At 43.3% G+C, this 24480-nt stretch overlaps 2 protein-coding genes across 2 annotated transcripts in view; both read left to right on the forward strand.

The window, feature by feature from the left end:
* Positions 1-487: 487 nt before the first annotated feature.
* On the forward strand, positions 488-12862 carry abhd17b (abhydrolase domain containing 17B, depalmitoylase). The gene is made up of 4 exons (XM_012830440.3): positions 488-922; positions 2950-3419; positions 10176-10355; positions 11083-12862. The coding sequence occupies exons 2-4, from the start codon at positions 2953-2955 to the stop codon at positions 11300-11302; spliced, it is 867 nt and encodes a 288-aa protein (XP_012685894.1). The 5' UTR covers positions 488-922; positions 2950-2952; the 3' UTR covers positions 11303-12862.
* A 1101-nt stretch (positions 12863-13963) lies between these two features.
* cemip2 (cell migration inducing hyaluronidase 2) overlaps positions 13964-24480 on the forward strand; it is a 28466-nt gene continuing 17949 nt past the window's right edge. The window contains exons 1-5 of the mRNA XM_031570260.2: positions 13964-14182; positions 16859-17214; positions 17704-17844; positions 18143-18710; positions 22806-22975. Of these exons, the coding sequence (XP_031426120.1) occupies positions 16881-17214; positions 17704-17844; positions 18143-18710; positions 22806-22975 (1213 nt within the window). The 5' untranslated portion in view covers positions 13964-14182; positions 16859-16880. The remainder of the gene's footprint in view (positions 14183-16858; positions 17215-17703; positions 17845-18142; positions 18711-22805; positions 22976-24480) is intronic.

Consider the following 24480-nt stretch of genomic DNA (forward strand, 5'->3'; position numbering starts at 1 on the left):
GCCTAGTAGACTTTTTACCCACACTGGCATTGGGACGGCTCTCCCTGAATTACACAGCATGCTGGAGTCACTTACAGTCTCTTACCTAGATCTTGTGGAAGCTTCACTAGCCCCCTGCACATTACAGTGTAATGCAGCCTTTAAATAATTCTAAGGGCATGTGTGATGTATCATATCACAATCAAATACCTCCTGAGAAAGTGTAGATTATATAATTTATGATTGCACCATAAGAAGGCAATACGTCTGATATTAAAACTAACTCTTGATTAAGCAACATTGTAATTTAATTCAACCTCTGAAGTAGTTGTGTATTGCGGTGAAGCCTACACTCGTTGTAAAAACCTTACGTTCAGGAACACGCCCAATTTCTTTACACTCAAGAACAATCCCGCCTTTTAAAGTTGGAGGACCTTTTTCCATTGGTGTTTGGTCACATAGCCTTCGAATGTAATTGGTTACAGTACCTGTCATTTGTCTAACCCTTATATCCGGTTTTGCAGAAGAAAACAGAAGGCAGCTAACCAAGCTAATCAGAAACAGCAATTAGAAGCTTATCAACACAGGGCAATCTAACGGTGCATTGTAAACCATTCAGAAACACTGTTATTTTAAAGTACAGTTCGCCCTTTGATTAAGTACAAACTGTCATTTAGACCACATGTTGAAAGGACCAATTGACATCGGTCAGCAGTTCAAGCAAGGTTTGGGCAGAAACTGGAAGCGACGGGCTTCACTGCTCATACGAAGGAGAGAGCAATTAGTAACGTTAGCTGTAACACTGAACAAATAATTAGCTATTGGGTTATATCAGGAGTCTACGATAGACGTATTGTAAATAACCGGAATCCCTTGTGAGTGTTAGAAACGCCTTTCGAGAAATACTCCCCACTTGAGTCGGAACAGATCAACGTTCGTATAGGTAAGTGTGTAACCTAGGATAGCGGGCTGCTAGCTAACTTAGCTGTTTTTTTCAGTAGGTGTGAAATTGCTAACCTTTTGTCAGTTTAATGTAACGCTGTTTAGCGAACTACTCAGTAAGTAAGATAGCTACTGAAGGTCTGTGAGACCGTCTATGTTAGAAGCTAAATAGCAACCGAATGACACGTTAGTTAACGCTTCTGGTTCTGATTGATGACTGTTTGATTAAACATGCAGGTTATTTAACACTAACCTTAGCGACACTACACCACTCTTAATTACCATCAGCTGTAGCTAGACAGCTAGCCTATTGGCTTGTTTGTGTGATATGGTTGCCAGTCCTTTCTCAAACTGAATCCTTTTGGTGTAGTACCAATACTTGTGCGACTTACTACAGCTTTTGAGTGGGTTAGCTGTAAACTGACAGTCTAGTTTGTTCCAGGTATCTAGCTAATATTTCAGTCTTATGACATGCAGTTAGTGCAGCCAACATGATAGTGGCTGTTTAATAGATGAAGTGTGGTAGTGGTGGGGTTCGTTGTTCGTGTTACGTTGGCTAGAGAGCCACAGGGAAATAAAGGGTTAACGATTGAAATATGTCTTTGGGTGAATGTTTTGGAAGAATTGCATTTCCGGCAGGTTACAAGTCCCAATAGATTGTACTTGTTTTTCAAGTTTATGAGTTACATATCCACTAAGACGAATAGAAGTCTCATGTAAACTGAAATGTGTTTCCAGTAGAATGAGCAGTTCTTTCAGTCAATACCTTAGCCTATAGTTTAATTAACTCTTCTTTTTTGGTTAAAATAATTAACTCATGAAAACTATTGGCTCTTTTAGATTGCTAGAAGTTGGCCTATATTTATATCTGTCACCTTGTTTATATGAATTAGAAATGTGTCATAATCAGTGTTTTCCCTCTCTGCTTCCTTTTGTAAAGCATAGGGCTTCTTTTGGGGTTTTAGTGTGGCCTATTTTTTATGAAATACAAGTGTAATTTAAACATGCCAACTGTGGCCTTCGTTTTATACCGTCTGTAGGATGTTAGTATTGGAATCCTTTGGAATCCTACAAAGGTCTTTCAAGCAGACATTGGTAGGTTGTTGAATTGGGAATGTCACCATCTCCCCAGTGTTTGAGCTGCAACAGTGTTGCACATTCAGATTGTTTATCCCTTGCTCAGAAAACCACCCAGGACAGAGCTGTATCCCAGTGTCATGTTTGGTGATGAAAGAATCTCTTAAGATTATGCCTTTGGTGGTAGATATAAAGATAATTTGTTGATCGTAAAGGAAATGTAGAAATATTCTTGATGATTGTATCAGCCATGCCAGGAGTACTACAGAGGTACAGAAGAAGACATGAGGAGGAGTAGCATCTCCCCCTTCCAAAACAACAGAAACTGGAATTGAACAACAATTGACAAGATACACATGTAAATATGTAAGATTCTTGTTAAGATTCAGGGTTTTGTTTCTTTGGTCTGTTATTCACTGGTTACAATGTTTCAAGTCATCTGTTTCTTTCATCTGCTGAAACCTAGCTATTTCAATATCCTAATCCTGATATCACAGATGTCAGTCTCAGTGCTTTTTTTTATCCCTATGGTGTGTGTGTCTGGCTGGCTGGCTGAGGATGAACTATGTGAGGTGGCTATCGCTACCCCATCAACCCCTTCTCCACCCAGATTATTTTTCTGGTTCTGATCCTCCCGTTTTTTTCTTTTTTGTATGCTTTGTCCCTGTGTCCACTCACCCCCTGCTATGTGAGTGTTGTCTGTAGATGATAGTCCAGCTGTCTCATGTGGATCTCTGCGCTGTGTTTTTGTAGTTTTGGCTGGTTGTGTTTCTTCCCCTTCCCTAGAATGTGCTATGATGTGTAAGCCTATGTAATGACTTCCGGAGAAAGTCCTGTGCTATGTACCTCTTCGTCTATGAACAGGTTTCCCCAATATATATGTTTATCTTTGTACTTTTAATCGTACCATTAATACCTCGCTCCCTTCCTCCTGGTCTGTCCTGTCCACAGAGGATGAACCACTTGTCCCTCAGCGAGCTCTGCTGCCTGTTCTGCTGCCCGCCATGCCCAGGCAAGATCGCCTCCAAGCTGGCCTTCCTGCCGCCAGAGCCCACCTACTCGCTGATGTGCGACGAGAGCGGCAGCCGCTGGACGCTGCACCTGAGCGAACGCGCAGACTGGCAGTACTCGGCGCGCGAGAAGGACGCCATCGAGTGCTTCATGACGCGCACGACGCGCGGCAACCGCATCGCCTGCATGTTCGTGCGCTGCTCGCCGAGTGCCCGCTACACGCTGCTGTTCTCCCACGGCAACGCCGTTGACCTGGGTCAGATGAGCAGCTTCTACATCGGCCTGGGCTCGCGCATCAACTGCAACGTCTTCTCCTACGACTACTCGGGCTACGGCGCCAGCTCGGGCAAGCCGTCCGAGAAGAACCTGTATGCCGACGTTGATGCCGCCTGGCATGCGCTTCGAACAAGGTGAGCGAGATGGAGATGCCCACACGCTTGCCCACACGTGTATGGACAAACATAAACGAACAAAGCAAAAGTAAATGCACGAGCACTCACAGGAATACTCGTAGAACACAGAAATATGTATACTCATTGAATACTGGAATATGTACAATATATGTTGTGTATATGTACGTGCTGCTAATAATTACAAAGCACTGAAAAGCACCTGAATGCTGAAGTTCAGTGGCAGGCATTGAGGAGAAGGTTAGAGGCATAAAAACAAACACACACACACACACACACACACACACACACACACACATAGGTAAAAATGAGATTGTGTATTTATGGGGAGATGCTGTGTGGCAGTGGTTAAGGATGAGTTCATACACCCGGACAAGGATGCAGCCTGGCGGGTACTTCAGCTTAGGCTAGGGCAAATAGGCACACACAGACACAGAACCTGCAAGTCAGCATAGATTTGTTTATTGAACACGGATGTACATAGCAACTGGTTTTACTCCATTTCTTGCCGGCACAGTCACTCTTCACAGAATGGTCCGGAATGTCTATCTCAACTGTGTATTATGTGCAGTCTCCCTTCTCCTTCCCGGTTCACCCTCCATCTTGTGACCGTAGGCCCTTTGTGTGTATTGCACAGAATCACATTTATCCATTCATGGCTACACCAGCATTCCGGTTCATTGTCTCATTCTTGGGTTTATTTAATTTATCTGCGCACCTCTCCTCCCTTAGCCATAAGTGCTATTGATTGATTGAGTTGAGTGGATGACCGTGGGCTGTGCATTCACTGAAATAACCAAATTGTGGCTCTTCTAGAGGCTTGCAAGGCTCTTTCCGCATCTGTCCTTGTGCTCTGGTTGTGGTTAAACTTTGAGTCAAAAAAAAAAAATGTATAAAAAAAGGGGGGTGGACTGTGGAGAGAGAGGGAGCTTTCATGTGTCATTTCTTGCAAGTACAGCAGAATGGCTCAGACGTCAACATACCAGCTCCTCTGGGTCACACTGTTTCTGGTCCATTGTGTGTGTGTGTGTGTGTGTGTCGGAGAGGGAGACGAAGAGGGAGACTCTGAAACACAAATGGTCTTTCAAGTCCAATCACATGCATATCGGCACTGAGGGGGGTGTGTGTGTGTGTGAGTGAGTGAGTTTAAAGAACTTGTGATGGCTTTGTGTATCATCAGGTGAGGTGAGAATCAAGCCTTAGATGTGAAGTGCTGTCTCCTATGTGGCGTTGGTTGTGTTGTGGTGTTCCTCACTGACCTCTAAGAGAAAGAGATGCTTTGTCTGAGAACGTGTGACTGCAAGGATGTGCAAATGCAGTGCAACATACCATTAAGGGGCTTAGAAGCTCACACACACACAAACACACACACACAGCATAGTAGATGGTGGAAATCTTAACCAAAGGAAAAATACCTTGTGCTGGTGCGTCACCTCTCTCTCTCTCTCTTTCTGTTTTTTTCTCTCTCTCTCTCTGTTTTCTGTTTTTCTCTCTCTTTCTCTCTCTCTCTCTCTCTTTCTCTCTCTCTCTGTCACTGCTAAATGTGTTTGGAAGGGGCGATGCTCCACTTAGGGGCGCGCGGGATGTGTGGTGACACTGCTGTGCAGCCGCTGCGCTGCCTTGGAAGTGAGGACTGGAGCCAGCATTTCTCTGCTCTTGCTCTTACAAGAAGACCTACATTTCCCCCAGTCCCAGAACTGAAGTTAAAACTGGCAAGACTGCTACTGTTGCTGCTGCTGCTGGCGCGGATACAAAGACCACTGTTCTCATAGCAGCTAATCTGTGTGTGTGTGTGTGTGTGTGTGTGTGTGTCAGCAGGAGCAGTTAAGCAGCGTTCTCTCTGTGAGGCCTCCCACCTTAGTTTTAAGGGTAGAATAAATAAGGCATTTCTGGATCCCGGTGTGCGTCTTGTCTGATTCAAGTTCAGCACATTTTGTGTTTTGCGCGCAAGCGTGTTAAGCAGGTTTTTTTAAGCGCGTTGGCGGACTTGTCACAAATTTGGCAGGCAGGCAGGCCGGCATCAGTGAGTAGCAGGCAAGCGATATTCAGCCGCTGCAATTCCATGTCAGCAGCAAGAAATTGGCCATTTAATCTCATTCTGTCAAAGTAGAACGAAGTCAGGGTTTATCTAATTATGCCCCTCAAAACTAGATGGCAGGCCTGTACGATCTGTTTGCGTGTGTGAGAGAGCGAGAGAGAGAGAGAGAGAGAGCAAAATCGATGGAATGAGATTAAAAGAAAGTGAGGGAGGAATACATGGAAAGAATGGTGGTGGGGGGGTTTGGGGATTGAGAAACGGGAGGAAAAACTGGAATTTGCATTGAATGTGAAATCCCTTGAATCCTGTTATATTCGGCTGCTGCGGTTGTGGTGGGGGAAGGGGGGGGGGGAGAGAGAGAGAGAGTGTGTGTGTGTGAGAGTGTTTGCTGACAAACTGTCGAGGCCAGCTTAAACCTGCCACCACTGCACGCCCGACAGACTCCCCTGATCCTCATACTGGCCCTATACAGCTCTCTCTCTCTCTCTCTCTCTCTCTCTCTCTTGTGCCCCACTTGTGTGCTGCTTACTTTATTGTGGGTCAGTAGTTGGATCACACACAAGCAAACTGCAGTATTTGAAACAAGTCGGATTTTGAGTTAAAGAAGACCAGTAGCGCGTATGAAGTCGTTGAAAGTAGCGATTACATTACCGCACTACTGCCTGTTCTTGTCGGGCTTACAGCTTTATGCTCAGCTTGCAACAGCCTGTCTCCTCTCTTGCTTGAGATGTTGAGAGGCTGAATTAATAGTTTGGTTTCTTCAGCAGCAGCACCCACACACACACCCAAAAAAAGAGTGGATCATGGGGGTAGGGTAAAGTGCTGTCCTCCAGTCAGCATTAGATTTCTGCATAAGTATGGGAAGGGTAATTGGGCATTAAGATAAGTGGGCCTGTTCAGTCCATGCACCCAATACTCCACACCGGTCGGAAGGCAAACTGAATTACAGTTGTTGACGTCCAGAGCGCTTCCACACTATGATGGCTGTGATAGAATTCCACTGCCACCAAGGTTTCCACACATACCCCAAGATTTCCACACATACCCTAGTCAGTGCAACTAGTTCTTTATCCTCCTGCACTGTGTGTTTAATCAGTCATCTGGTCTGTCTTCAGTCCCTGTGGTGTCTTAACTGGAGGGTACAGGATATCTGGACCAGCTAACACAATAAAATAATTCTTTGAGATTATTTGATAATTGTTTATTATTTGGTCTGCATTTAGCCTACATTATTTGGTAACATTGAAGCTATAAAATAGCACTTTAATTTGTGTGACATACCATATACTTTGACATTTAACAGCACTCAATACATACACAGGAACTAGAACAGGAAATGTAGTCTACATTTCAGGACATCATTTTTGAAGGACTAAAAACAAGTCCTTAGCTCTCTGTCTCTTTTGCATATCTTTCCAAGGTAAGTGTGTGGTTAAGATAGTATGAAGTTGTATGCTATCTATAAGCTATATTTTTAGTTTGTTTTGAGCAGCTAAGAAACTCAATTAACATTTCAGAGTACTATGCCGAAATCTTCATAAGATACAGCATAACTGATCACAATTTCCTAAAGGCGTATTTAAAAAAATAAAAAATAAATGTTAGACAGATTCCTGTAGCCTTGACAAAGTTTCATCCCCCAAGCCCTTCCGAGTACTTTGAAGCACTCTTATCTGTTCTAGCTGGAGGGTGGTATTTTCACATGTTGCTCAAGGTGCCAAAGTCTGAACATGTGGGGCGTGTTTTCTTTGCCAAACCCTCAGCTGTCACACCAGGGTTACCTGTACCGTGAGTGAGCTGTCCCTGACTCATCAAGTGAGCACCAAACACACCTGCGCTGGGGGCGGTTACGCCATAGTGGCGGCACAGAGAGTGCCAAGAGGAGTGCCGTTATGGCGCTGGAGAATGGTGTCTCCACCCTGTGTGTTTCGTGAGTTCAGACATGGCTGTCGGCTGCTCAGAGAAGCCAGTGAGTGAGAGAGAGGGAAGGGGAGAGGAGATGATCAATAGTTTCACATTTCTGAAGACCACCCTTAAATGTTAAACTGCTCTTAAACCACTTCTAATGTAACTTTATTTGTATAGCACATTCGAAAACAACAGGAGTTCTAAGTGCTTTCCAGTTGAGGTAAATAGACAGATAATACATTTAGACAGGAATTAAAAGAAAGAAAAGGAAATCAACAACTAGTAGAAAAAAAGAAAAAAAAAACTAAAAAGTGATGTATATGGGTGAACGGAGTGTGTGTGTGTGTGTGTGTGTGTGTGTTTTGATGTACACCAGGAAAAGCCCCAAGTTTACATCAGAGTTTTAAAGGTTTAAATAGATGTATGTTGTGACTTGGGGTGGTGTTCCATCAGCAAATCTCACCAAGTCAAATATTGACTGGTTGCTTAGCAACTGATATCCTTGGAGGACAGGACCAGCTGCAGCCATGGCAACCTTCTCTAGCCAGGAAGTGGGGGGAAAAAACGTCCTTGTTGAATTAGATGCTTGCTCGTGGAATATACAGGGTTTGCTCTTCTGACCTCTTCCTCATACAGATATAACCCTATACCCCATCACACACACACACACACACACACACACACACACACACACACACACACACACACACAGAGAATGAGCAAGAGCAAGAGAGACAGTTAAGCACTGAGGTCAAGGACAGGTCTCATTAAGGGTGTAATTGACTCACGTGAGCTTATGCCCTCATTGAATCTGTGGTTATGGAGACACAAAGATCTATTTCTTTTGTGATTTACTGTTGCAGTCAAGTAATCTTCCTATGTTTGGAAGTAGCGCTTGATTGAGTTGACTCATCTTATGATTCACATTAAGTTTGTTGTTTTCGAGGGAATGCACACGTTGCTGTTATGATACTTTGACCAGTAGTCACGCGCATATCTGATGTGATTGAGAAAATGATGTGGGTATATTTTGACTGATACTGTGACCTGTTTTGGGTGTTTTCTTTTTAAATAATCTATTTGTTTGTTTATTTATTTATTTGTTTATATTTGCATCTGGATTTCATCTGTAACGCATCAGTGCCTTATATTGGCTGATGGAAAGCCATTATCCATCAGCCAGAGGTATGGGGTGAGGTGATAACCGGTCTCGATGATGTACCATGGCCTCTCACGCAAGGGAAAGTCGGACCATTTCAATTGTTAATCATTCCAGTAATTGCACTCTATTACTCTGTTATGTTGGAAGTAGTAAATCACCTGTTCCCACATTGTCATGCTGGCCACACGGGGGTACTGCAAATTGTTGTGTGGAACTATATATATTATATATTATTTAGTACACTGAAACGTCTTAAAATCCCAACTCATATAAGGTCAAATACACTATAGACTAAAGCCCAGGGCTGTTTCCGGATTGAAGCATGACTGAATCAGGAGCTAATATTTGGCCCGTTTTCATCAGCCTCCATGGAATGCTTGATCCCGTAGCTTTGCACCTTAACTTCAAAACACACACACACATACACATACACACACACATCTTCCATCTGGGTGTAAATACAGGCAGTATGACATGCCTCAACATGGCCACAGCGGAGGCAGACTGAAAGAGACATGGAGGGGGAAAATGTAGCGATGCATTATTGAACAGCTGTGTGTGTGTGTGTGTGTGTGTGTGTGTGTGTGTGTGTGTATGGGTCCCTCATGACTAAATAGATGATGGCGTTTTTGGAGGGCTTGCGTAATGGGGATGAACACAGGAGGGGTTGGGTGAGTTCATCCAACCAGGGAAACCACAAGGAAATAAAGCCAAGCTAGCGCGCCCCCCCCCCCCCCCCCTTCTCCGGTTAGATGGCTTGCGAAGCGAAGCGGTTCAATATGTTTTTTTTACTTGATGTGGAGCAACCAGTATAACCTAACCCTCATAACCCTCATTGCAATTTGTGTGTGAAACAAGGTCAGTGTGTTCCTCCCACCCCCGTCATAAAATGTATTTGAAACGGTCGTGGAGAGGTGCTGTTGTGTCCTTTGCGCCTGCTTAGTGTCTCTTGGCCAGGGGGGAGAGGGGGGCATCTCAGACTGAATGAATGACTGTGTCTGTGCTCCCCCTACATATAAGACTGATCTCCATCTCCACCCAGACAGCCTGCAGCTTTGAACTTTCTTTCTTCCCCAGTCCTTTTTGGGGCTGTCAGCTGACTGAGTCGGTCACGTTCTCCTTAATCAGGGCTGGAATGTGCTCTGTAGCGCCCCCCCAGGTCATGAGACCAGGCCACCACCCCATCCTATGAGAAGGACGGGGAGAGGGAGAAAGAAAAATCTTGGTTGTGGTCATAGTGCAACACATCCCTAGTTTTGAGCCTTTACTTCTTTTTAAATAAGCACCTTCAATTATTGGTTGACCTCATGAGTGCCTGCTATTGCTTGCTCCACTTGAGTAGACGTGTGAGCATTGCTAGTGAGTCCTGTGTAGTTAGTAACAGTGGTGTATAAGCTGATTTAATTGGAATACAAAGTTCAGCTTTATACGGATAAGGACCCCGACGGTACTTGAACTTGATCACAGTTTAAGCATTGAGTGAAATATTTTGTTACATCTGTAATCTCCATGATGTATATATGTATTGTATATGTGTGTTTTAGCGGTTGTAACAGTTGTGATTGGTGGGTGTTTTTCAGGCTGTTGTTGGTGATGTTGGTGTCTGGTTGGTAACTCCCCTGATGTTTTGCGTGTTTGTGTCGCATAGGTACGGTATCCGACCGGAGAATGTCATCGTGTACGGCCAGAGCATCGGCACGGTGCCATCAGTGGACCTGGCGTCGCGGTACGAGAGCGCGGCCGTCGTGCTCCACTCCCCTCTCACCTCTGGCATGCGTGTGGCCTTCCCCGACACCAAGAAGACCTACTGCTTCGACGCCTTCCCCAAGTGAGCTGCTCATTCCTACTCTTCTGATTCTGCACATGCATTCTTCTCTTTGTACACCTGTACTTCCACCTAGTGACCACAAAATAGCATTGGTATGTTTAAATCATGTGACTTTATGAGCCTATCTACACTCATTGATACGGCATAATCCTCTAGCTACTGTATGATTAATATCTCCTGGCTGGAAATATTTCCCCCCTGCCTCTTTGATTGCAGGTTTCCAGGGGAGAGAACGCCTGTTGTGGTGTTTGATGTCATTAGGATGTTATTAGGATAGGATTTTGCGCCCTCTGGTGGTTATCTGATTGAATAATCAAGTTGTAAAGCAGCCTTGCATCGCTTTGTCACTAATTAAGATTAGGGTAGTCTTCCTATATGTTGGATTCCTTCTTATTTCACCTACAGTTTAAATGTGCATTTATGAGTGTGTGGTCAGTTTCAAGTTCAATCAACGTTACAACCCTTAAACTTAGTACAAAGCTCATTTACACAGTCTGTGAAACTGTTTCAGTGTTTTTAGTAGTTTATTTATAGTAGTTTCCTGCCTTTCCTCCAGGTCATTAAAGGCAATGGGGGTTCAATTTTCATTAGTCTAAAACTTCCCCATAGCTATGTATTCACCAGAATGTATCACTTCACTTGTAGATTTCTTTGTAAATTTTCTTTGTAATGTAAATATCTTGTACTTCTTATGAACTCTGACCCCCCCCCCCCCCCACCCTCGCAGCATTGACAAGATCTCCAAAGTGACCTCACCAGTCCTGGTGATCCACGGTACGGAGGACGAGGTGATCGACTTCTCCCACGGCCTGGCCCTGTATGAGCGCTGCCAGCGGCCGGTGGAGCCCCTTTGGGTAGAAGGTGCCGGCCACAACGACGTGGAGCTTTACGGACAGTACCTGGAGCGCTTGAAACAGTTTGTGGCCCACGAGCTGGTTAACTTGTAGAAGGACTCCCTGACGCAGCACCCTGTGGGCTCAACTCAAGCAACTGTGAACTTCAGAATGCATTTATCTTTAGTTTTTTCCTTTTGAAGTTGTATTTTTTTTTTTATTATGATTTTTATCTTTATCTTTTCTATCATTGTATGTTGCAATGCACAGTGGTTTTTTGGAGACAACGTGTCATCCAAGATGTCTGTCGTGTTTTTTTATTTTTTTTGTTTATTTGTTTTTTGCAAGTGGCCTTCTTGCTGCCTTTTCAGAGGGCTCGGTGATCCACGGTAAGGACCCCTTGACCTCATCTCGGGATGGCATGTGCAGGTCGACTACGCTGGAACTAGCACCAGTCAGTATCCTGTGGTCCCACTGATGGTAGAACCGGAAACCATTCAATCCCAGTCGCGGGTTCTTCTTGCAGTTCTGTTTTGTTCTTCTTAGATGCTTTTTTTGTGTTCTAAATGACTAAGTACTGTACGGAAGTTAAAACAAAACAAAAAAAACATATTCAATTGCTGTGCCAGTGTTGCCAAATCCTCTGCATATCAAAGCCCTGATATGTGAATAGAATTGTCTCACTTTGTACGGACATGTTTATAGGCCATCTAGAAATCTTTTTTTCTTTCTCCTAAAATGTTCCACCACTAGATGACTGTCATGTCTTAGACTGTTTGAGAAATGCTGGATATTAAAACCAACAGCTATTCCATGTTATGCAATCGTACATCCTGCCCATTCGGTGAACGCCTACGGACACCAAGAGTAGAAGTGTACAGAACGCGGTCCAAGTGTGGCTACTCCAGAAGCCTTGTCGGGCTTCTCACACACGACGACAGATATCACATCATGTGCCGACACTAAAATACCTTTGTAGAAAAGCAAATGTGAGCGTGGAGGTTCAAAGTGTAGCGTGTAACCCCTTCCCCTCCCCCCACCCCGTTTTGCACATTTGTCTGTAACGTCATTACAGCTTGTCTGTTTTAGACAGCGATGATGCTGTACACCTGTACCTTTTTGTTAAAAAAATCACTTGACATCAAAGCATTGTTGCGTTGTCTTTTGCCAATGTCACTGTCTATAAAGTATATGTCGACATCGTATCGTTAATAGATGGGTAGCAAGTATTCCAGTGATGAGGTGGTGTGTGGGGGATTTCAGAGTGAAATGTTGATGTTTAAAAGCCTCATAAAAATATTACTTTCTTGACATAAACTTGACATGAAATTACTTGTCATCCAATTCCATTTTGCAAGTAATGTGATTTTTTTTTTTAAACGATTATTTGATTATTTCTTCCTTAACTGTATTATCAAATAGTAATAATGATAATAGCAGTTGTTATTACTGTTTATCATCCTCATTATTATTGTTACTAATATAGCTATTAATTGATTATTCAGTGACATATATATTTGGACTAATCAGGTTGAACTACACACTTCAAACTTTCATTCTGTGTATTTTCATTTTTTGTAAGATGCATTTCTTTATTGAAGGAACTTGTAATAATAATGGCTATAGTCTCTACAGAAGGTTACCGGAAAATAAAAAAATTTACTTGAAAGAAAACAGAGTGAAAACAAAATTGTTTTTTGTACGAATTATGTGAGTGTTAGATTCCCAGTGTTGTCTGCTGTATAATAATGCAACATGCTGAATTTGCTTCAGAAGGATGAAGAAACATACTATATGGTGTGTAATTTGATTTAAGTAGTAGTACACATGCACAGCTGTCAGAGATGAACAGCACTATCTTTGTGCAGCGACTGTTTGGTACAGACTACTTGTTTACACGTGACTTGGAATGAATTTGGGTATGTTCTAAGGAACAACCAGAGAACAATGTGGAATTAAGTTCAACTTCAGTGTTCACAAACATGTAGTCTCCTCCACAGGAAGCTTAAATATGCCTCCATGTATCACTGTTTCTATAAAGAGTCCTTATGATCTCACAAGGACACAGCTACAGCCTCAAGTCACTTGGCTTTGCCCTTGAACCCTAGCTTTGGGCAGAGTGAACACATGCCAACAATGAAGTGAGAGTGCATGAAAGAGACAGTAGGATGTGTCAGTTAAGTCCATCAGCAAGAGAGCAGTCGATGTATGGATGTGGGCAGATGAAAAAGAAGGAATAGTTTAGCCGCTCAGATTGTTATTCTTAATCGGATGTTAATACTTAATGTATATGGTACATACATTGCTTGTGGTGTTATCAAATAGGCAAATGACGTAGGATAATAGTAGGCCTACTGCCAATCTGACGTTTTGTAACTTTTCTACCGGTAGTCTATAGGTGATGGTCGGTTGAGTAATATTAATTGCTAACTAATGTGTAACGTGTTTCAAATCCTAAAGCAAAAGAAAGTAAACCAGCACTTTGTGCCTTCGTCAGAGCGCGTTTGACTGGACCAAATAAGGCGTGCCCTATGAATAACAAAACAATTTTTTATGGTTCATGATTATATAGACAGGGCTCGTTGCGAAAAGCAAGCCGAATTTGACTTTGGTTTAACAACACAAGTAGCCCATGTTCAAGCGTAAGCTTGCTTTTCAGCCCTACTGTTTGTCAGTCCCCGCTAGCGACAGAAAGTGGCAACAGCGGTACGTACGACGTGTGAACAGCGGTCGAGGCGAGGCCCCTCCTCGTCAGCTCTCATGTCCAATGCTTGCCTCCCATCTCACTTCCTCTCGGAGCCTTGCCTGTAACGGGGGCTGGCTGACTACAGCCCCGAAAGAAGACACCATGTGAACAAAGTATAAAAATGAACTAAAATCGATCCGTTAGTTGTTATTTTTCGCGACTACTCACCTGTGTTTACGCTCCAAACAACGCCGTCTGGATGTGAGAGAACGAATGGCAAGGGCAGGGACAGCATAATCTTGCGAAAGGTAAGCTCGATCACTCAGCACTACGAGTTTGTTAACCGTTTAGCAAGTGAATGAGATTCTACGAAGCGATTTAACACTGGTTTGCTGAATCCCGCCAATTGTTTCATGACTTTAATTGTCGTTCAAAGGTAAAAGATAACGAGCTTGTCAAACCCTCAAGACAATCTGAATTGGGCATTCCAACAAACGGTGCGATACTGTTGGTACCGTGGAAGATTTCGATGCGCTCTGTCAATGGGACAGTCATTGATGGCTACATTGTAACACGCACCTTGTTGCTGTTAAATCGTTGGAGCTGAGACAAGATAAATACAACGTTTTGGTTGACTAATTGGACGTATCTGCATGTATCTGAAACCACAGGCTGTTAATAATAACAGTGAGCATTGGTGTACTCTATAGTCACATCTTAAGCAATTTACAAAACCCCAAATGATTGGCTTTCACTTCTTCTCAATATAATGGACACCATCATCATCCTCATATTTATATACTGTCAGTTTTGAAGGGGTTTGTATTTGGAAATAGAGTATATGCACAGTAGCTTGACTGAGAGAGGCACTTGAAAAGGTTGGCGGGGTGCTGTTGTTGTGCACAGGGTGTTTACAGGCCCTAAATAAGTCACTTTTCTAACTGGATATGTCCTTGGGTGGGGGGCAGTCCCAGTGGTCCTGCTGTTTCTTACAGCTCTTTGAAGTAAGGAAGACCCTCAGGCCACAGTCCCCTCTCCAGTCTCTTTTTAACTAAACCTTAAATCCCACTCCTCTGTTTTGCTTTTTGAGATCCACTTTCCCCCAATTATCCTTCATGGTGTCCTAGAAAAGCTTTTCATCAGGTCTTTCCTGCATCGTTGAGGTTTGATGTGTTTTTATGTGGTCTTCTGACATCTGGCTTTGAACAGGACATGAGTTAGCTCATTTGGGGGTTTCTCTTATAGCTGAAGGGGTCTATCCCTGGAAGCTGTAAGAGAGGAAAGTTTCCCTTAATGCGGTCTGGTATGAGCGCTTTCTAGTAAGGAAAAGACTGAGTCACCCCCTCTTCCTACTTCACCTTTCTCCAAAGAAAGTCATGGACTCATTGTGCAGCCAAGAAGTTGCGCAATCAAGAACACCTTCAAACGTGCTGGGAGAAAAACAGAGACAGTTCTGAGAAACAGAAATTATGAAATGACTTCTTGACCCTTTTAACCCAGTATGGCCTAGTAGAGGAATATCAGTGATATTTAACAATAGGCACATATTTAAAACAAAAAAAAGTGTTCAAATGAAGAAGAAATTGCATTAAGTTACATGAAAACCTGTCATATATTGTTGTTTTTTATTCTCCTAAGATTGGCTAGATGCCCAAGCTTTTCAACATAGGATAGGAAGCAGTTACCACACCGTAAAAGAAAGTCCAAAAGCCCAAGAGTTTGTATTTTAGCCACAGTAAAGGTGTGGAACCCACAAAGAGACGCCTACCTTCATTTACCCCCAATTGAACAAAGCGCATTTCACTCAAAGTTAAAGAGGACGTAGCTTCTTACATGGTGTCTAAGAAAGGCAGTTGTAATCTCAAATAGACCTATTTTAGACATTTTATTAAGTTTGTCTCATGTAACAATGTGGGATTAGATATGAGTGACCTCTCTTGTAGCGCAAACCTATAGTTTCATTAGGAATGAGTACTGTTGTATTGTAGGAATGGATTTCATTGAAGATCACCTTTGATATAAAGGGGTTCACCATACAATGATGATGAATGTTTGGTCTGATCTTATAAAGCGCATTTGGTCATGTGAAGTAAGTTGGTGCTTAATTTTTTTTTTACTACTTTCAAAGTTTGTTTCACTACAGACTAATGTGAAAACCCTCCCTGGGTTTGTTTGTCTTTTCTGTTCTTCCTTTCTTTTCTGAATTCTCCATGTAACTCTCCGGAAAAAAATATCCAAGTACTCATCCCATGTTGTCTACATCGCAGTGGCATCATGATTTAATTAAAACTGGAAACAACTATGGATCAGTTAATTATCACAGGCTGGTTTCAGACTTCAGCAAACAGAATGCACAAACAGCTGAAGAGATTGGTTTTAGGGCACATTCTACAGGGAACTACAACTACCCCTGGTACTGTGTGTGTGTGTGTGGGAGGGGGGGCGTTGTAGTTTTGTGACTCGTAATTGGTTCCACGTCCCTTTTTTGAAGCAGGACATGGCAAGCACCCACAAACAAATTCTTAGCTGAAACTCTCAGAGATCCGCAGACAGTGAGCAGGGTCCATCAAAGCAAGCAGAACGCCACTGAGGCTGAGCTTCCCCACAAACCCTTCTCTCTCTAGGCAAAAAGGGGCTCGTTTTAACAAGGGGTTTACATAACACTTTTATTGTGGAATAAAATGTGTTCTTGTGAAAATAATGTGGGTGCATTTTGTGCGAGCACTCATTCTATTCAGTGTTTTTAAGATTTTCTTAATTGGTATGCATGTGGTCAGCAAAAAAATAACAAGGTATCATACTTAGTTAATGAAGGATGTTACATTCTGCACTGGTGTCTATATGCAATGTGCTCAAATAGTAGATGTATATATTAACAGTCGGGATGCATCTCTGATAATGTGTGCAATTCAAGAATTGATACATGAATAGCTTGAATGAAATGGTAAAGGTCCTGATACACCTCTGTTTCTCTGACTCTGCAGGAAGTCGCAAGACAGATATATCATGCAGGTGAGTGATGGCCCTCGTCATATCCCCATGTTTGTGCCTCCATCCAACGGAAACAGCCACCGGTCTCCTGGATACGTACCAGGCAGGATTGTGCCTGTGCGCTCCCCTCCCCCTCCCAAAGCCCCACCCCCACCGCCACTCAAGCCTGCCGCCCCACCACCTCTGCGACCTTTGACCTTTAACCTCTCGGAGGGGAGTCAGGTGAGGGAGCACACACAGACTCAGCAGAGCAATAAAAATGCCCTAATCTTCACGGCCATCTCCACCGGAGCTCTCCTCCTCTGCCTCACCCTGGTCCTCTCTCTTACCTCCAGAGATGTCCTCGATGGTGAGTGTGTGTGTCTGTGTGTGTCTGTGTGTGTCTGTGTGTGTCTGTGTGTGTCTGTCTGTGTCTGTCTGTGTCTGTCTGTGTGTGTGACAGAGAGAGTGAAGTGTGAAGGGGGGAGAGAGATAATGTAAGAGTGAGTGTGTGTAAAGGGGAGAGAAAGAGAGAGAGTTGACAGGGGGGCTGACTTATCCATTTCATTAGCCCATTAAGCCCTCTGTGATCCCTGGGAGTCTTTGCCAAGCTCCATGAGAACCATGATGTGATGCACAGAGACTCCTGGAGTCTTCGAATGTCAGTGAAGTGAAGTGAAAACTTCTATTTGTCTCACATCGGAAGCTCAACAGACTATGATTATGTACTTGATACATTTTTACATTTCTGTGTTGTTCATAATGTGTGTTTCAGTGTAATATACTGTATACATCACCTTACCAGTGAGTTGATGCTCTTAGTGTCTTTGTTTGTCATCTTTCCATTGGAATTGTACAGAGAACTGTCCAGATCATAACCCTTCTCTGACCAGCTGGAGTCCAGGTCATGACCCCCAGAAGGAGGTGGTGGTGCAGAAGGGGCAGAAGTTTCGGCTGGACGCCTCTGCTACCCTTTTTTCACTGACCATCAAATCCGGAGGTGCGTGGATCACATGAGCTGGGGTCCTCAACCGTAGTCATAGGTCATCAGAAGAATGTTTAGTGTGTCACAGTGAGTGATGATGTACTAAAAGAAAATATAGAAAGCATTTTCGATCATTGTTACAGGGGCGTTGTTGTTGGGACAGGAAATAAATTAATTGGGTCTTGGGGAAAAACAAATGGGATTGGGTGGCAGTTCAACTCAACTCAAATAATGTACAGTATGTTGTTGTCTCAGAACAACAACAACAACAACAACAGTAACAGAACAAAACAGAAAAACATTCTTTTTAAAGGGCTGGTCGTCTTTGTGGACAATGCTGCCGGATCCAAGAACATCACCCTTCGCCTGCGGCACATCCTGATCCAGGACGGTGGAGCCCTGCACATCGGAGCTCCCAAATGCCGTTACAACTCTCGAGCCACCATCACCCTGATAGGCCGTTCCGACGAGAGGGCCGTGCTGGAGGTGCCCAGCTTCGGCCGCAAGTTTCTGGGCGTGGCCAGCGGGGGCACCCTGGAGCTCCACGGGGAAGAGAGGCCCTCCTGGACCCTGCTGACCCGGACGGTGCCGGCATCTGGGCTGGAGCGGGGCGGCTACTCCTTCCAGCGTAACTTCAGCCGCGGCATCAACCTGCGTGTGGTGGACCAGGACACTGCTGCAGTCATCTATTCAGAGCGCTTCGACACGCACGACTCGCGCAACGACAGCCGCCGGCTCACTGAGTTGCTTCGCAGCCTTCCACGGGGCCGCATTGTCACCCTGGCTGTGGGCGACTCCGCCGTCAAGAGCCTGCTGGAGGAGACCAAGATAATCATCCAGAACCTCCTGGGCAGCAGCTTCGTCAATGATCTCAAATACAGGTGATCACAGGCAGTAACACTTTCATGCCAGTTTACACCGAAAGCACTGGTTGTTTGTTGGAATGCAGTTGGAACACCAAGGGTCCTAACTGCTAGCCAGCCCATTTACTCTGCAATTCTGGTCAAAGATTGCTGATAGTTGAGCTCAACAGTAAATCTAATTACACCCCTCCCTTCTGTGCTTCTGAAGCGATGTGTTGATTGGCTGGAATTGTTTATGGCTTGGTCCGAGCCACTACGTTTTTGTCCCATTTGACAGGACTGTGTACCAACACAGTTTTTGAGGTTTTTTGAGCACTCACGTAAAACTGACAGCTAGAGGATTCGCAAAGTTAGTGAATTTAACAAAACAATTATATAGAATTGCATATTTCACCTTTTAAAACCTTGATCGTTTGAATTAGTTTTCAATACTAGCGTTACCAGTCAACAAAGCTCAGGGCAATAGTCAATGTGACACCAGAGTCAAGGTCACTAACACCCTGACTCTATCAGAATATCACCGATTCAATGTTTCTGATGTGAAAACAACACCGTAAAAACATTTACTAAACAGATATGGTTTCAACGTCAGTTACTCTGAAATCACAGCCAGTGTTGCCAGTATAATATTTAAGACAGAAAGCAGAAAGTATCTTTCAATTTCAGAATCTTTTGTTAAGGCACTAAAATATACTTTATGGTTATTTAGTCATCTGTTTGGGTTTTTCAGGCAGCCTGTTTTTTACTTACACTTGAACACGCTGTTTGCTCATGAATTCAGTGGAGGAATGGTACTTTGAATTATCTCAGGGCGTGGCGAGGAGGAAAACCCTGCTGACTCCGGTCCAGATCTGAGTTCACACTTCTCCTTGATGCCAAACAGACCACTCAAGTCAAATATAAAATGTAGCATCTGACCACAAAGTACTCAAAGTCAGTGCTAAAATACTAGCACGTGTGCTGTCGCTAAGTAGCTAATTGCACACAGTTAAATTATCATGTAATCAAGTAAGTAAAAACACGGATGTATGCTCCACCTTATGTATCTTAAAACCAGACTTAATCTCTGTCTCTCTCTCTCTCTCTCTCACACACACATAGTCAAGTATGCACACACAGTTTTTGTAGGGTCAGTAGAGTAAATGCGCACAGGGAAGAAATATGTTTACCACTCACTACATTACACAATGGAAGCCGCTTAGCCATAGCCATCAACATGGCGACCATCAGCATAACTGTGTTATCTGTCCTGTCCTGTCCTCCTCATTCCAATGAAGAGGGGAGGGAGCGCGTTCGGCAGGAAAACCTCCCCATGTTTCCGATGGTCCTGCCCCAGCAGGAAAGCCTTCGCTGGAAGGTTACACAGGCCTGCTTCCAGGATTTGTGTCAAAAAGCTGACTTTGTGTTTATAAGCTTCCCCATACTGTCTTCCAACTGGGCAAAACATATGCTCCCCATTGGAACGGTGACATAAGCAAGTTAGACTGGGCTCCCATTCTCCCTCTGCAGCACTGGGTTCTGCAGGAGTGGCTAGTGTTTGTGCAATGTTGTTTGAAATCACAGTCTAACATGTCACAAATGCTTAGATGCTTAGTGGCAAAGAGCCTTTGCAAATTCATGTAAAAAAAAAAAAAAAAAAAAGTTATGAAATTCAATGCATGGCTTCCTGGGTACTGTTGAGTAGCCAGTGGAAGTCACTTATTTGGTTTGAACATAAAGGCTATATTTAACTTAGTCAAGCCCCTTGTGAAAAGGTGAACATAAAGACTCTCTTCTCTCCTTCGGCCGAATGGAAAGTCAGAGTATTTATTTAAAAAGAACTGCTTCTCACAGCATCTGTCTTTTGTTGACACACTTGGACACTGGAGAGGGGGGTGCATTTATTTCAGATCAGAAAAAGGTTCCAAAGCAGTGAACTGCAGCTCCAACTCGTCATGCTTTCACATATGAAGGTAGAGTTAAGTTGACTTGTCTTTTGCAGTACCACCACTCAGAAGTGATAAAATCAAGCTAAAGATTTTAGGTAATGAAAGTTATCCATGTATTTTGAGTGCTGGACGTGTTCGAGAAGGTTTTCACGAGTAGAGCTAAAAGAAATATCCATCCTGGCGTACTCATACCTCAAGCTTCATTTTTCATTTGTAGCTTTCTCTTAAAAAAAAAACAATCCTTCAAGCAACTTTTAACAACTTCAATACAAATGCTCTCAAACTTCAGATGGTTTCTTCCTGAATGTTTTACAAGTAAACTGAGCAGAATGAAGTTAACCAAACACAGAGACAAAGACAGAGCAAACTTTAGGGCAGAAACCAGCCCCCTCCACACATGATCACACACACACACACACACACACACACACAGACACAGACATACACAGACACACACACAGACAATAATATTTTCTGTATATAATGTTTCTTTTTATATGTGTTTATTAGGCATGGCATAAGGTGTGAGTTTCAGTTAACAAGCTATGTTTCCAGTGTTGTCTCAAGGTGCCTTTGTGTCTTTGACAGACCTATCAAACCAACTCACATTTCTGTTTGGTATGTTATTATATATCGTTATCATGACATCACACTACACATGTGCATTAAAACACAGCATACCGCATCTGCTGATACTAAACTACCACATTCATCTGAGCAGTCATGTACAGGATGGTGTAATTGAGACAGTTAAAGGTGGTCTTGATAAAAGAGATGACCCCTGACCCTGCCATCACATATGGTCCTTTAATGTGTGGCCAGGGTGGGTCCACAGATGGTTCCCTTTTCAATAATTGTATCAGGAAGTGCCTCAGTGTTTCTTTTGATGTGGAAATGTGTCGCTGTGAAAATGTGTCCTGTAAGAACATTGTGTGTTCCGACATTCACAAGGTCCTCAAGTGTAAACTGACCTTGTGACGTCACTGCATGGTCGACCTTTTCCAGTTTTGAATGAAGTTCACTAAATGTCTACTGTTATGTTGTTCAAATCTTTTGTGTCTGAAAAGAATGGCTGTAAAAGGTTGTAAAATTATTATTTGACCTTTTTGAGTGGTTATTCCACTGTTTGGGGAAGGATGTGTGTAAGTCAAATATTATCAGAGGGCTAGGCTTTTGTTTTCCAGACACCATCATCATTCTGACGGTGATCATTAACACTTCAAACAATGAAGGCTTTTAGTCATGATTATAAAAGGGAAAGATTTAGAGGATAAAGGGGTTTTGTTTTTTTGTTTTGTTTTTCCAATTACACAGTGCTCAGAGGATAGGCTACAGTTACATGCATGTGCAGGTATTTATTTAGCAGACACATTTATCAAGGGCGACCTGCCCAACATGCACAGTGAATCTGTGAAATAGCTGATATTTTTGTCTTAGTGTTATTTTGAGCATTTTGGGGAGATTTCCCTTCTGCATGACTAATGAGGAAATTGCATTATGTAGCATCATGCATCTTCTACTTCTGTCACGCTCTGAGCAATAGATATAACACTAGTGTTTTAAAGATTAAAGATTAAAGCAATGGTAAGAACATTTGGTGTGAAAATTAGCTACCTAAAAGGCATGCAAAAGCCTTTGAATCCCAACAACAGCTGGTGATAAAAGCTTGCTAGCCAGCTAGTCCTTTGCCAATATAGTTAGTGGTGCTGTGAAAACCTTTCTACCCACGGAATTATAGTGCATAGCCTGGGCAGCTATTGAGTAGGCCTGTGACAGGTGTATCTGTCCTTCACATGACCATATACCATTAAAATGAATGTAAAGATCATACCAGAACTAACTGCCAGTGAAAATTTTTTAATAAAAATTGGTACATTTCTGCATACTGTTACTCTAAGGCAACTAGAAGAGGAACTTTGTGTCTCTTTCCTAGAGATTGCATAATATGTTATATATGGAAGAGTCTTTGTAAGCACAGAACAACATCTATACCCAATCTACCGAATGCAAGGAAAAATGTTTTCAGTCATAAGGCTGAAGTGGCGGTCATACGTGCTTGATAGCCATGATAACCATAGGTGCTTGATAGCCATGATAACCATGTGCTTGATAACCATGATAACCATAAGTACTTGATAACCATGCCATTCTCTCTATGTCTGTCTGTCTCCATGTGCTTCCGCAGGCAGGCGTGGGCCCTGGTTTCAGTGGTGGGCGGCGGTAACACCTCGTGCACAGAGGATGTGAGGGAGCACGAGAACCACGACACTGGCGGGAAGGCGCTGGCTCGCCGAGACTTCGTCACCGTGGATGGCGTACGCTTCTCCGCCACCGCCTACAGCGAGTGGCGAAATGGTATAGTGCTCTCACCAAACATGGACAAGCTTAGCTGAGCTTTGTAGTTAAAGGCTTAAGGTTATATGCCCAAGTGGAGGCCTTGTCCAGTATTTCTAATAAGGCAGGTTCAAGCTATGTAATGCCTTGACATACTTTCATATGTTAAACTCATGACTGATTTAGGGAGGTGGCTATACATTTAGTCTTAGCTATGCTGTTGTGACTTTGCCCTGCATACCCGCAAACAGTCTGTTAGTATAAGATAAGGAGTCAGCACCTGTTGGAGGGTTAGTCTACTTATCTTGTGCTTGCTCTCCGTGGACTGGAAACAATATGCAGAGCATGCATACCTTTTGACCACACATATTGTGGGGAGACTAAAGCAGACCTCTCATTAGTAAAAGTGTGTAAGTGAGACTTGAGCTTGAGGGTGTAGCACCCCTATATCTCATTCATTTTTCCTCTACCTCCTTCCTTCTCCTGAAGCTCACTCTTTATTCTGCTCATTAAGGGTTCTCAAAAGCCTTTTCAGTTCAAATATTTATGCTCACGCTGGGAGTGCCAGGGGCCTTGGAAAAAACCACAAGCCACCATCAGTAATCTAGAACTTCCTGCTGAATGTATTCATATGCTTTACCCGTCAAAAGTGACACTCACAAAATATCACTCTCTCTTCATGGGCTCACGGCTGTCAAATACAGTTGACCTAAAAAAAAAAAGATAAAGAACGACTCAGTTAAAAATTTCCATGAAGGCTGAGAGTAGCAACAACTTTTTATGTTCTCCACTTCAATAGCGCCACATTGGTCCAGAGGGGCAAGTTATACTTCATGTTTTAAACAGCAGAGCTCTTAATAGCCCTAATGATGGTTAAGGAAACCTACACCATTATGGGCTCAGAATCCCAAGCTGCCCAACAGGATACAGATACCATCAGTGGCTCCATCTTTTATGGGGCTTCTCATAACTTCAAAGACATTCCCAGGTCTGTGCTGCCCTGTGTTTTTGGAGAGCCGGACAGTAAAATAAAGGCCTGTATGGGCCAGAGAAAATGGCTGAGGACATTCCAACGCTGATGTCTGGTGTCCCTCCCTGGTCGTGTCACCCCCTGTTACACCGATGGGTGTTTACCTCAGTGCAAACTCCTGAACTTCCCACACTCTTTGCGGCTCAGGTTCCAGCTGTGTGCATCGTTGGCATTGGTTCATCTCATTATCTTAGTGCAGGATTTATGAGGTGAAAAGGACACCTTTGTTAAATGACTTAAATACCATCTCTGAAAATCAATACAAATATCTACCATTATGTCTACAAACCTTACCTACAAACCTTGTATGGTACAATATGATGTATGCCATTTTGACTTGTCTTGTATGTAAAATGTATCAATAGTGTCTCCCAAGTGAATGAACCCTCATGTTCCTTTCTTTCTCTGCCTCTCTCTTTCTCCCTCTCTCTCTCTCTCTCTCTCTCTCTCTTTTTCTCCCCCCTCTCTTTCTCCCTCTCTCTCTCTCTGCCTCTCT

This window comes from Clupea harengus, chromosome 7, assembly GCF_900700415.2.
Source record: "Clupea harengus chromosome 7, Ch_v2.0.2, whole genome shotgun sequence".
NCBI classification, from domain to species: domain Eukaryota; kingdom Metazoa; phylum Chordata; class Actinopteri; order Clupeiformes; family Clupeidae; genus Clupea; species Clupea harengus.

What these genes read in the sequence shown, in the direction of transcription:
- abhd17b (XM_012830440.3), top strand. Translation starts at nt 2,953, where the DNA reads ATGAACCACTTGTCCCTCAGCGAGCTCTGCTGCCTGTTCTGCTGCCCG. An exon ending in TGGCATGCGCTTCGAACAAG is followed by an intron (nt 3,420 to 10,175) that starts GTGAGCGAGATG and finishes TGTGTCGCATAG; the next exon opens with GTACGGTATCCGACCGGAGA. An exon ending in TGCTTCGACGCCTTCCCCAA is followed by an intron (nt 10,356 to 11,082) that starts GTGAGCTGCTCA and finishes CCACCCTCGCAG; the next exon opens with CATTGACAAGATCTCCAAAG.